This window comes from Pithys albifrons, chromosome Z (assembly GCF_047495875.1).
Source record: "Pithys albifrons albifrons isolate INPA30051 chromosome Z, PitAlb_v1, whole genome shotgun sequence".
NCBI classification, from domain to species: domain Eukaryota; kingdom Metazoa; phylum Chordata; class Aves; order Passeriformes; family Thamnophilidae; genus Pithys; species Pithys albifrons.
The window spans coordinates 31,522,147-31,534,188 of NC_092497.1; the positions used below are offsets into that span (position 1 = coordinate 31,522,147).

Here is a 12,042-nt window from a genome sequence, read left to right on the forward strand (position 1 = left end):
GGCATATGTTTAATATGACAAAGATTCAATAATGAGATTTCCCTGCTCGTCTTCATATTACGGGCTTAATAAGCACTTTGAAGTAACTGTTCTAAAAAGATGGAAGGTATTCAGGCACACTGCCAGCTTTGAAATTCTGTCTGTTCAACTCATATCTCAGTAACTGAGATACTGTTATCTTACCCCTTATTATACACTTAAACAGTAACAAGCTTAATGCTTTTGTAATCTTCACAAAAATGTCATTCTCCCACTAGAAACACATTTGTGGTCCTAGAATATTGTGTTCATGTGGCCTTTAAAAGAGTACTTCTTTTTTATTAAAACTTCAACTCTGCATGTTCAAAGACATGGCTTTATTTTCTCCTCAGCACTACCAATATTTCCACTTATTGTAACTGTTTAGAAGAAATCAAATACAATATTGCAAAGATAAGAAGTAAATAATATGTGACAAAGAAGCCATAAACATATTACCTAGATTATATTCAAGGATATTTATTTTGTTTCCCCTGAGTAACAGGAGGCTGTCAAAATTTCATAGGTTTCCCAAGGAATGAAGACAACCTCATAAATCTGCACCATCTCTGTATGTCCACTGGTTTTCAATTTTAACTTCCTAATATAAATTCCCACCAACTATTTGCTCCAGTATTTTAAATAGGTGACAATTAAATCTATTGAATATCTCAATATTGATTGGCTCATAATAAAAAATTAGCAATCTTTGGTATATAGAAAAAAATTGTAATAATTGTATCTGCATTTTTACTCAATCCTGACGTAATAATTTTTGCTGTTGTTCTCATGCCTTCTGTGAAGGTTATACATGCACAAGAGAAAAATGCTATAGTTTTACTTGATACCTGTTACTTCCTCATTTTTCATTAATGGAAATTGTACGTTTTTTCACTCTACCTGTGTAAGATATGGGGAAGACTGTGCCATAGATCACCATGTATGAAGACAGGCAGAGAGGAGTGGGGTTGTCAGCATGGAGAAGACAATGTTCTGGGGAGACTACTTTAGAGCCTGTTCTAGTACCTAAAGGGGCTACAAGAGAGTTGGAGAGGCACTTTTGACAAGCGCATGGAGTGACAGGACAAGTGGCAATGGTTTCCAACTGAAAGAGAGTAGCTTTAGCTTACATATTAGGAAGAAATTCTTCACTGTGAGGGTGGTGAGGCATTGGAACAGGTTACCCAGAGCAGCTGTGTACACCTCATCCCTGAGAGGGTTCAAGGCCAGGATGGTGTGGCTCTGAGCAACCTGATCTAGTGGAAGGTGTTCTGGTCATGAAAGGAGGGTTGGAACTAGATGATCTTTAAGGTCCCTTTCAACCCTAACCATTTTGTGAGTATACATGCATCTCAAGGAGTCAATAGTTGCAAAGCTCACTTGCACACAGGTACCACTTTCCACCAAGTGCTCCATGTCTTTGCTTCATACAGGCCCCTAAAGCCCTGCTCCTATAAAAGTTGTGTTACCAGACAAACTGTAGAGTGACAGAGAGATCAGACATAGAAAAGAGAAAAAAGTGCCAAGCAGGCAGAAATATAATGAAAGTACATAAAGATATTGTTGTCATGTACAAACAGAAGTAAAACCAGCATGTCCACAAGAAGAGATGAACAGGTTATTGAGGGTCTGCTGGAATAAGAAGAAAGAGAAGGATGTGCTACAAAGCAGGGAGGGTGAAGTTTCAGTTTCTGGTATCATTCCTTTATTTTTGTCTTTATGATGTCTAAAAGTCACTACAATGTCTACGTGGAACTTGAAACATTTTAAAGTTTAAATTAATGAAAATAAACTTCAAATATTTTCAGTATTTAAAATATTTTATTTCTAAATATTTGGTCCTTAACAAGACATTAGAGATATAAAAACCTGAAAATTTGCCCAAGGACCTAGACAATAGAATGAATTTAAACTGCAGAAGCAGGTAGTGATACTGGATATTATAATCTGGAATTCATATGGTCTACTTTCTATTAGTATGCCTTAGCAGCACTTCAGAAAGATGCAACAGGACTTTCCAGGGCAGAACAGCAGTAAGACAAGTGACCGAGACGCTTTCCCCCTTCATCATAATACTTCTAAAAAACCAGATTTCAACAGTGAGAAGAAATGAGAAAACATGATGGAAAACCAATTGTAACTACAGCATAAATACTGTAAATTATCTGCTATAAATTGTAATCTGCACAAAAATATCAAAAAGGTGCAAAGAAACAAATATTAATTACATGAATCCAAATTTGGAATTCTTTCCAGAAACAAAGGGGAGAATAAATTATATTAAAGTTATCAAAACCTAAATATTCCTAGACATGAATAATAGGGGGTTTTATTACACAGTCACTAAACCAGAAGGTATGAATGTTATTGTAGGCATATTTTTGATAGATAAGACAAAGATCATAGAACACTGATTGTAGGCCATAATGGTGGCTTCAATAGATCACAAGCTAACTGAATTTAAATTAAATGGAAGGATAAAAAAATTCTGAAACTAAAGTTCTTTATTTCAAAGAGAAGAAATTATGAATGAGGGGAAATGAAGCCATATGCACACTAATGTAAAGAAGAAATCTTAAGTTAAATGTACATTCTGGTTATGAGAGGGGGGTGGTATAGGTGTGAGTGAGTTATTCTATACCATCCATCTCATTGATGGGAGGTGTGGTATCAGTAGGAAAAGACAAGAGTGCCCTTACCAGAAGTAGGCCATGTTGCTGCCCTCTAGGAATATGTCAGCATCAACCCCTGTGGATTTGGTTCCTCTACTACTCTGTCAGTCACTTCTTCCATTTTCCCTGGAGCACAACTATGGACCTTTGGTGCTGAAAAGACAGTAGCAAAAAAACAACTGACCGTAGCGCAGAATTGACAGCACCAGCAGGGAAGCTGCCAGAAGAGAACAGACCAGCAGTGGGGGCGACCTCGACCCAGCTGAGCTCATCCAACTGAGAGAAAAGGTATCCTGCCAAATCAAGCTGGAAGAAGCACAGATGAGCAACAGGATCAACCTACAGTGCAGTGAAGTGGTAGAAATGGCAGTGTGGGTACCTGTGTGGAACTGAGCCTCAGTAGAAACACTAAGGGACCCTGACTCAGACAACCTAGCTTCTGGGCAGTTGTTTAGATTATATGTTAGGAAGAAACTCTTCACAAGTCCCTGTGTTTTGTTGTTTTCAGCTGTCTTGGGTTGAGCTGGCAAAATGCCAACTGCCCAACACAGAGGGTTAGAGCCTCCCTCTCCCCCTGCCGAAAAAAGGGAGAAAGTAAAACAAAAAACCCTCTGGAAACTAGATTTAAACTAACTATATATATATTTATACAGAAAAGAGAAAAGAGAAAAGCAAACTACAATATAACACACACTTACGTAAGTTAGATATAACAACAATTTTCTACCTCCCAATGAAAACATATTCCATCACTCTAGATCTGTAAGCACCCCAAAAGACACCCAGATGAAACAGAAAGTATAACAACAAAATGTTTCTACTTCCCTCAAACCAAAACAAAATGCAAGTAGCAGCAGCAGCAGCAGGGCCGTCACAGCAAGACAGCAGCTACATGTCTTGCCCCTACTTCGGCCATGATGGAACTGAGTGAACACCTACTACTCCTGTATTCGTATCTTGGGTTTGCGCCATCTGGTATGAAATATTTCCTTGGTTGCTTAAGTCAGGTGATACCTGTCTCTCCTAATCTACGTCATTCTCTGAGCCTGCTAATTTGAGGCCTAGCTAAAACTACCACATCAGCTGAGAGGTGTGATACATTAGCTTAAGAGTGGGATGCATTAGCTATGGGAACTTCCCTGTCATATTGCCTTTGTTCCGAATACCACATGGTGCTGCGTGCAGGAATGGCCACTGTATTACCCTTCTCTGGGGAAATCATGTGGATGCATCCTGCAGGGAACATCCACCATCTTGTTTTTGTTCCTGGTAGTACCTCTCTGTGGGTGAAACAGCTTCTCCTTTTTGTATACTTTTGCTATTAATATTGCTGTTGTTATTGTATGCGTCTTATTCCATTGCTTTGTGCTTTCACTGAACTATTATCTCAACTGATAGTCTCTCCTTTTTTTGTCCCTCCCTTACCAGAAGGGGTAGGAGAAGGAAAGTGGCTTATTTGGAGTTTAATTTCCTGGTGGTGTTAAAACCAGTCCAATATGCAAAATCCAAAACTTGCATTTCAAGTTAGGTCAACAAATTGCTGGAAATGTGTAAGGACAACTGAGTTCAAAATAGCTTAAATTTAACATCCCAAAGTTGTCTTCATTTCAACAAGTTGCTCCAGAGCACTTTTCTCTTCTTGCTCTCAACTCTACTGCACAAATTCAGCTAAATAATACTAACTCCTTTTACTGAAGTTTAAATATACAACAAATTCACATTAGGTATTCCACAAATAGACTGCATTCTGTAGAAACTCATGAATAGTTAAAAAGAATAAATTAACAGTATCATAATTTAAACCACAGTTTGCATTTGAATAGATATTTGGAATAGAAAGGAAGCTGCTTATATTCTGGAGAAGGAAAAGAGAAAGGAAACCTGCTGGACATGTAAGTAACAGGACGACATACTGCAGTAAGAGTGTAAAATATGAATATTAAAATACATCGCTGGTGTTTAATTACTTTGTAGCTAAAACCAGTCAAATATGCATGACTTTAGTTTACCTCAACTTTGCAATAATATTCTTAAAAATAATATCCTAGGGATATTTAAGAGCACACAATGTATTGCCTCAGATTTTAAAAACAAATTTCATTTGGGATCTGAAATGTTTAAGGGTCTCTGGAAAGTGTGTGACTATTTGAAAGTGTTAAACCAATGAATTTGAGTATGTCATAAAAGATAAAACTCAGAGCTCTAATCTCTGCTTAGTTGCAAGCACAGGAAAGGAAAAAAAATAGTGCTAATTAGTCTACATATGGATATACACGCTCTCTATATATAAAACCTTCCACTAACACATAAACTGCAAAATTTCATAGAGTTTACAATTCTTTGCAAGATGCTTTATCCCTCATAAGAGTAGCTGTTTCTTCATCTAATAGTGAAGAATTAAGATAGGTTAGTAATGACCAATTAAACTAGTTTAACATTTTTGCAAAGAAGCACAAAAAGGGTTCAAAAAGTAAAAGTACAATACACATTTAATATACAGACTTACAGGAAATAATTTCTGAGAAATATCACATTGGAATTTGAAGCAAAAAATTATAAGAGATAAGCTGAAAACCAGATGTTATTCTTTCCATGCTAAGTACGTTAGCAGATGTTTTTAGTATATTTGTAAATACCATAACATTACATAAGCTTTTGAAAGACATATGATTAATATGATAGGAAGTCTGAAACAATAAAGTCCAGAAAAAAACCCAAAATATTCTGGGTTGGAGGTGCTGGGAACCATTCCTTCAATATTAGTTTAGCAGATTGGAAACATCAATTATGTGCTCAGAGTATGCAGAGAAATTGTAATTCATGTTATATGAAAACCTTCTACAATAACTTGGCCCAAATACCAATGGCTAAATCCTGCACTGTTAAAGGTAATAGGAGTCACAGATGGAACAGGGAATAGAAGCAAGCTATAACATAAAACCACCTGCCTCCACCAGAGCTGGCAATTGAAGATGCCGAATTCAAAAAAACTTGCTTCTTTTCACATGCCATTTTGAGAGCTTTTCTCTCAAACCATGAGAGATAAATGGATACAATCTTTTTACAGTATTTGACAAATAACTGTTCTAATACAATATGAAAAGAAAAACATTAATTCCTTACTTCACAAATAGATTGTCATATATGAAATATTTTAAAGATTTAAAACTCTGTTTACAGCTTGTTATAGAGTATCTGTATTTTCCCAACAGAAGAAAGTTGTCTATAGAAGGTTTTCTGAGGTTCTGGCACTGTTTAATTACTTTCTGTTATTTTTTTCCTCTGCTACATAGTAAGATCCATTACTGTAGTTCTTATGAAAAAAACCACAATAAACAATCAACCAAAAAACACATTACCCTGAGGTTGGACTAAGCAAACACAAACCTTTTTATCACCTCTGGGGTAACAGTCCCAACTGAATGCCCTAGACAATTTTGTTGTTCTGAAATGTGCTGCTTTGGTGGTTCTGGCAGAGGCCCTTTATATAAAGTAAAAAACACACTGGTCTGTCTTTCAGCTAAGGAAAAAACCTCTTTTCTTTCTCTCCTTCTGTCCATACTACAGCACAAAGTTTTTTCATACTTGGCAAACTGGCTATCACTGTCAAGGCAACTTAATAAAGCTGTCTTTTAACTTAACCTATGTAAAAATACAGACTTCCACTCTTATTTGTGGGAGGGCAGAAAAGGTGTCAGAATTTAATTAGAGTTCCAAGCAGGAAAAGCTACTTGATGTTAAGAACTTGTCTACCATTAAAACCTCCTAAAATAGTTAGGCTGCAGTATTTTTTCCCAAATAGTAATTTTAGTGTGAACTGCCTTGTGAACACTTTAATTCCACAGGAAAAATGCATTTTTTGACTTAGCATGGTGCAAATGGAGTACATTCAAACACTTTAAGAAATCTCTTTCCAGAAAAGACTCTTCACACGTGAGCTCAAATAAACTACTAAATAATAATTATTTTAGCAATGATACAAAGATAATTTTTAAGTTGATTAAGAATAATAATAACCCTTAATAGCCTAATAACAAGCTGTGACATGTCCACAAAATGAAAAAACAAACCATACTCAAAACTACACAACTCTGACCTCCTATTTTGCTCTAGCCTGCTGACTTCACTGTTCATGCCTTATAGACTGGCTGCCTGCAGTTTATAACCACAGATAATCTAGAGCAGCCTGATTTTGCCACAAACTACTGCGACAGACCATAGGCAAATCAATGCCTGTCTCCCATACAACCCTTCTTGAAGTAAAATAATATGAAGACATGAACACAACAGGCTCTGTAAAGAAAGTAACTTTGAGGATTAAATGGTATTAACAACTGGCACTTCAAAACACATTTTATTGGTGCTAATGGGACAGATTCTGTGCCTCCAAACCTGACTTCTACTGTATTTTCAAGAAAAATTAAAATCTGCTTTCATATTTATGAAATACTGAGATTTTTTTAAAATCCAAATTACTTGCAGAAAATGTTTTAAAGTTGCAAGAAGGTTCCTAAGATTTTTTATTTTCACCTTCTTCTGTTTTTTAGAAAATACAAAAGAAATGTGCACTGAAAATTTGTCCTGATAGATGTGCTGGTACAAAAATTTAACAAGGCACATCTATCTTAAAATTTAGTTAAAAACTTCACATTCCCTACAGGTCTTTCTTTTTCTGACTGAGTCAGTCTTTTCACTGACTCCCATCTCACTATGTAATTCAAAGATACCTTTCTTCTGATTCATTCCACTCTGATACTACCTCTCCTTGTGTCCCACCAACATACCATCCCACTAATCTGTCAACTTTACGCTGATATTCTCATCCTTTCAACTTGCCTGCATGTCTTTTCTCTTACCTGGTCTTTCATATGTTCCTCATACTCCTCCATATTTCAGCTCCTGTTGAAAAATTAACTCTGGGATTTTTTCCACTGTAATTTCTAGTTGACTTGCACTAGCATATATGCTGATTTCAAAACTCTCAAGCGTCATTTTCTTCTGCATCGATATGATAAATCATCACCTCACTTATCTTTTTTGTATGTTGCACAACCCAAAGTTTTTTTTCTCAAATGACTGTAAATTTTGTATTTTCTGTCTGCAAATCACTTTCTCTTTATGGAAAGCTATGCTTTAAACAAACAGCTCCTGGACAGAGCAATGCTCAAAACTCTGCATTGAAAAAGCAACTACATACAATCACACAATTATGTCATGCAAGTTTCCACTTCGTATGATTATTTTTTTAAGTGCTGATTCTTCCCTTTGGAAATTAGCACATCAGACTTACAAATTGTAAACAGAAAGTATGAAATACACAACATCAGACATTGTGCTCAGTCTTCCCAATAATCTCCTTTAAATGTCTGACAATTTGAAAGAAGTAGGGGTAGAAGACTGAACAGTTTGTGTCTATTTAAACCTGGATTAAATACTAGATTGTTATTCAATCATATACCTCAGCAATGGGAATAAGGTAGGCTAAAAAAAATTACTATGACTTGACAGTGTTATCCAATGAATTATAATGAGGTTTTTGCAAATTACATAAGCATAAGTTACATTCTCTTACTTTAAGACCTTTTACATCACAATTCTGACACAGTCTAGAATTCAACTGCAGTAACTTGTTAAAACAAAGCTGTAATTAATATTTTCAGGTCTCTCTCTTCATAGAAAATAATCAAGTGTATTGAAAAAAGTAATATGATTAAAATAATATCTAACTACAAAGAATATAAAATAAAACTACTAACCCACAGCATGAATTGTTCCTTTATGCTTCTTTGAAACCTTGTTTGCTTTATGTAGCGCATTTTCTTTGAACTGCAGCTCACAAAGTCTTTCAAGAAGAGCTGTCATTTCTTCTGTGATGGTATCCAGGTAAGTTTCATTAATAAACTTCAATGATGAAGAAGGATCAATAGTTCCACTCAGTATATACAGATCCTCTTTTATCATTGCACATAATGTGGGTATGGAACTTTGGTAACCATGAACTACCTTATCAAAATTTGTTTCACCACAACTAGACAAAACACAGTTCTGTAGAAGATCGCTAACCAGTTTATTCTGCATATTTTGATACTTCGTTAAGACTTCTGATTCAGGATAAAGAAACAAAAGTTGTTGTATGCACTGAGTTTTAAACTCCATTTGTTGTTGCAAAGCAGTAGTGTTTGTTTCTTCTTGACTTTGCAGTCTATTTACTAAAAATTGTCGAAGATGCAATCTCACATCATCCCAAAGAGATTTCACATCCATACCTGAATCATCCACAATGGTATGAAGGGAAGACGTTAACTCGAAAGATGTCCCACTTGGAGTGCAGGGAAATGAGACGCCACACTGACTAGAGAGATCCTGAAGGAACTGAAGTACCATTTCTTCTTGATTTTGCTCATTCTTCAGCAAACTTTGCTAAAAAAGGTAAATCAACAGTATTTTACAGATGTTTTATTAATTCTGCTTCACTAAATGAACATCTTCATGTTTCCAATACTAATTGTTTTACCAGCAAACGAGATAAATTGCTATATATACAACAGAAATTATAAACCCTGTGGAAAACAGGATTTATGTGCCAATTAATTTCCTTGTTTACCTCTGCCAATAATTCATATTCCCCTTGCCATCTTTCTTATATGCCCAATACCTTTCCTCAACCAGTTCTAGACCACAGTTCAAGGGCAACCCTTGGCAGGCTGTTTGTTCTGGTCACACATACATCTTTGAAAGAAAATTTTATGAAAAATTACTTAAGATGACAGGTCCCTTTCTATAGCTCAGCAGGCAACCCTCAAGAGGGCCATTCTAAGGACAAAATAGTCTTCCCAGGATTCTCTTAAAGAACTGAAATCAAAAACTTGTGAATTAAAGAGGCTTAGATCACACAGGACAGAAGAATAAGAAGCCGTTTATCCTGTCAAACCAAGATGCAGATTTGATAAATAAACAATATAGTAACCTCCATATACAGCTCCACTATATGGGGTGGAGAAGGAAGTCAGTTAGCAAAGCAAGTGAAATGGATGCATTTGCTGTCCTACTTCATTCTAGTCTGAAGAGCTCTCTCTTGGTCCAGGGTCAGGATTTCTGACCTTAGAGATGCTTCAGACTGAAGAGGTCACGCAGCAAACAGGTTGCTGTCACAGTTAACAAGAAAACTGAGTGAAATTGGTGGTACTCGTAATTTTCAGTTGGCAAGCCCTAAGTGAATAAGGATCTACATGCCCTCTCACTTGCTCCCTCACCTTCCTGTGCTTCTCTCCAACAGAGAAAAGCACTGTGGTAAACCACTTCAGGAGAATTCTTTCCACTCATATCCTTTATCTGGGTCTTCTATCCTATAAAGCAAAGATGCTAAAGAAACTGTTGGCAGTCTTCCACTTCAGAATTACTGATTTATTTAATTTGCAGTATTTGAGGAAATTATTAGTTTTATTTCTGTTCCCATCCTGAAAGAGTGATAGATACTTCAAATTTGAGTATGTATTTGATAAATACAATTGCCAAATAAAAATATTCATATTTTCCACCATAGCAAGCTTTTCTCGACAGATAATTATGGTTTTGAGTCACAAAAATTTTCAAAATTACAACTTGTATTCTTTGTTCTGGATGTTACAAAATTGTTGTGATCTTATGGAGGAAGAGTTTAACCTTTCTATTGCCGTCTATTATGAGGCAGACAGAATAACAAAGGAAATTATCAGTAAAATACCATCCTATAAAAGCATGCACACGTAATAGAAACATGTGCACCTAGTGAAAATCTTAAATCATATGTATCAGTAGGCATACACATAATCCTGACCTTTCTTATATTATCTGCTGAAGTATTCTATAAAGCCTTCTCCAGGGACACCCCCTTGTTGCGGGGGAGAAGCTTGCGTGCCCTCACGAGGTTGAGAGCTATGTTGGTGGTGGTTTGTGCTGCCAGTAGGGTCTCCCATGCCAGACTGCAGCTGAAGAGTCAGACAAAGTGTGTCCACAGGCAGCATGGGCTCGCTAGCCCTCTGGCAACTGTCCTTAGGAGAAGGACAACTCTAACTCCAAACCCGGGCAGATGGAGCTCCCTTAGCCCTGTAAGGGCCTCCATCTAAGAGAAGGCTACTCTTACCAAACCTACATACTAAGGTATTTGCTGTCACCGTCCAAGTTTGCTCGGCTGTGGCAGAAGAACCTTAGGAGTAAAGGGTGGGGCCAGTTCTGCGCACGCTGTGCCTCACCTAAAAAATCTACTGCGCAGGCTTGAAGGGTTCACCCACATTGCAAAGCCCTGTAGCAACAAGCGAGGGTTGAAAACGGCAGGTGATAGGAAGCAGCTGGAAGCCGCAGACACAACCCTGCATGCAGGTGGTTCAGGATATTGGTCATTCGAGACTGACCACAGAGGTGACAGTCTCTTGAGGCAGCATCCTGAATGACCAAGCAGCCTTTTCTAAGGACAGCACTGCTTGCTCCACATGGAGAGGGGTCTGGAAAAGGTGGCCTAAACAAAGCTCATCTCCACACTCGATTGTTTAACTGCAGCCAACCGGCATCTTCTATGATGTCAAACAAAAACAAAGAGGCATACACCTGCCTGCAAAAGTGTGTTCAAACTAACACTCGCATGTTGGAACACCAGAACCATGCTTGGTACTGTGGATAGTGGACGTCCTGAGCGTCATTCTGCTCGAATTGCCCATGAACTGTCACGGCTCAACATCGACATTGCTCCTCTCAGTGAAGTTTGTCACCACAAGGAATGCAGCCTTAAAGAACATGGTGCTGGCTACACACTCTACTGGTCTGGCAAACCCAAAACCAAAGGACACCTTTCAGGAGTTGGCTTCATGATTAAAAACTCTACTGTCTCCGAACTTGAAAATCTGCTGACAGGTCATTCCCATCACATTATGTCCTTACGCCTCCCTCTACACAACAAGAAACATGTTGTTCTTTTTAGCGTATATGCCCCAACGCTCCAAGCTGACCCTGCAGAAAAAGAAAAATTCTACACTGACTTGCGCTGCCTCATCTAAAGGTTCCTGCAGATGATAAAATCATAATCCTTGGTGACTTCAACGCCAGAGTAGGTAAGGATTCTGAAGCCTGGAAAGGAGTCCTGGGCAAACATGGTGTTGGAAACTGTAACAACAGACACCTCCTGCTAGAGTTTTGTGCAGAACGGCAGCTCACCATCACCAACACTATCTTTCAACAAAAAGACAGTCTGAATACAACTTGGATGCATCCTCGATCCAAGCACTGGCACCTCATTGACTATGTCTTAGTGCAACAGAGAAATGTTGGTGATGTCCGTCATATCTGAGTGATGTCAAGTGCAGAATGTCAAACAGACCAC

General features: G+C 37.5%; 1 protein-coding gene across 4 annotated transcripts in view; it reads right to left on the bottom strand.

Annotated features, from left to right (window-relative positions):
• Positions 1-12,042, bottom strand: part of KIAA0825 (KIAA0825 ortholog) — a 291,172-nt gene that overhangs the window by 235,955 nt on the left and 43,175 nt on the right. For 3 of the 4 annotated variants that reach the window (XM_071581644.1, XM_071581643.1, XM_071581645.1), the window contains exon 4: positions 8,447-9,110. In XM_071581644.1, coding sequence (XP_071437745.1) covers positions 8,447-9,110 — 664 coding nt within the window. The remainder of the gene's footprint in view (positions 1-8,446; positions 9,111-12,042) is intronic. The other variant, XM_071581646.1, reaches the window with a different exon arrangement.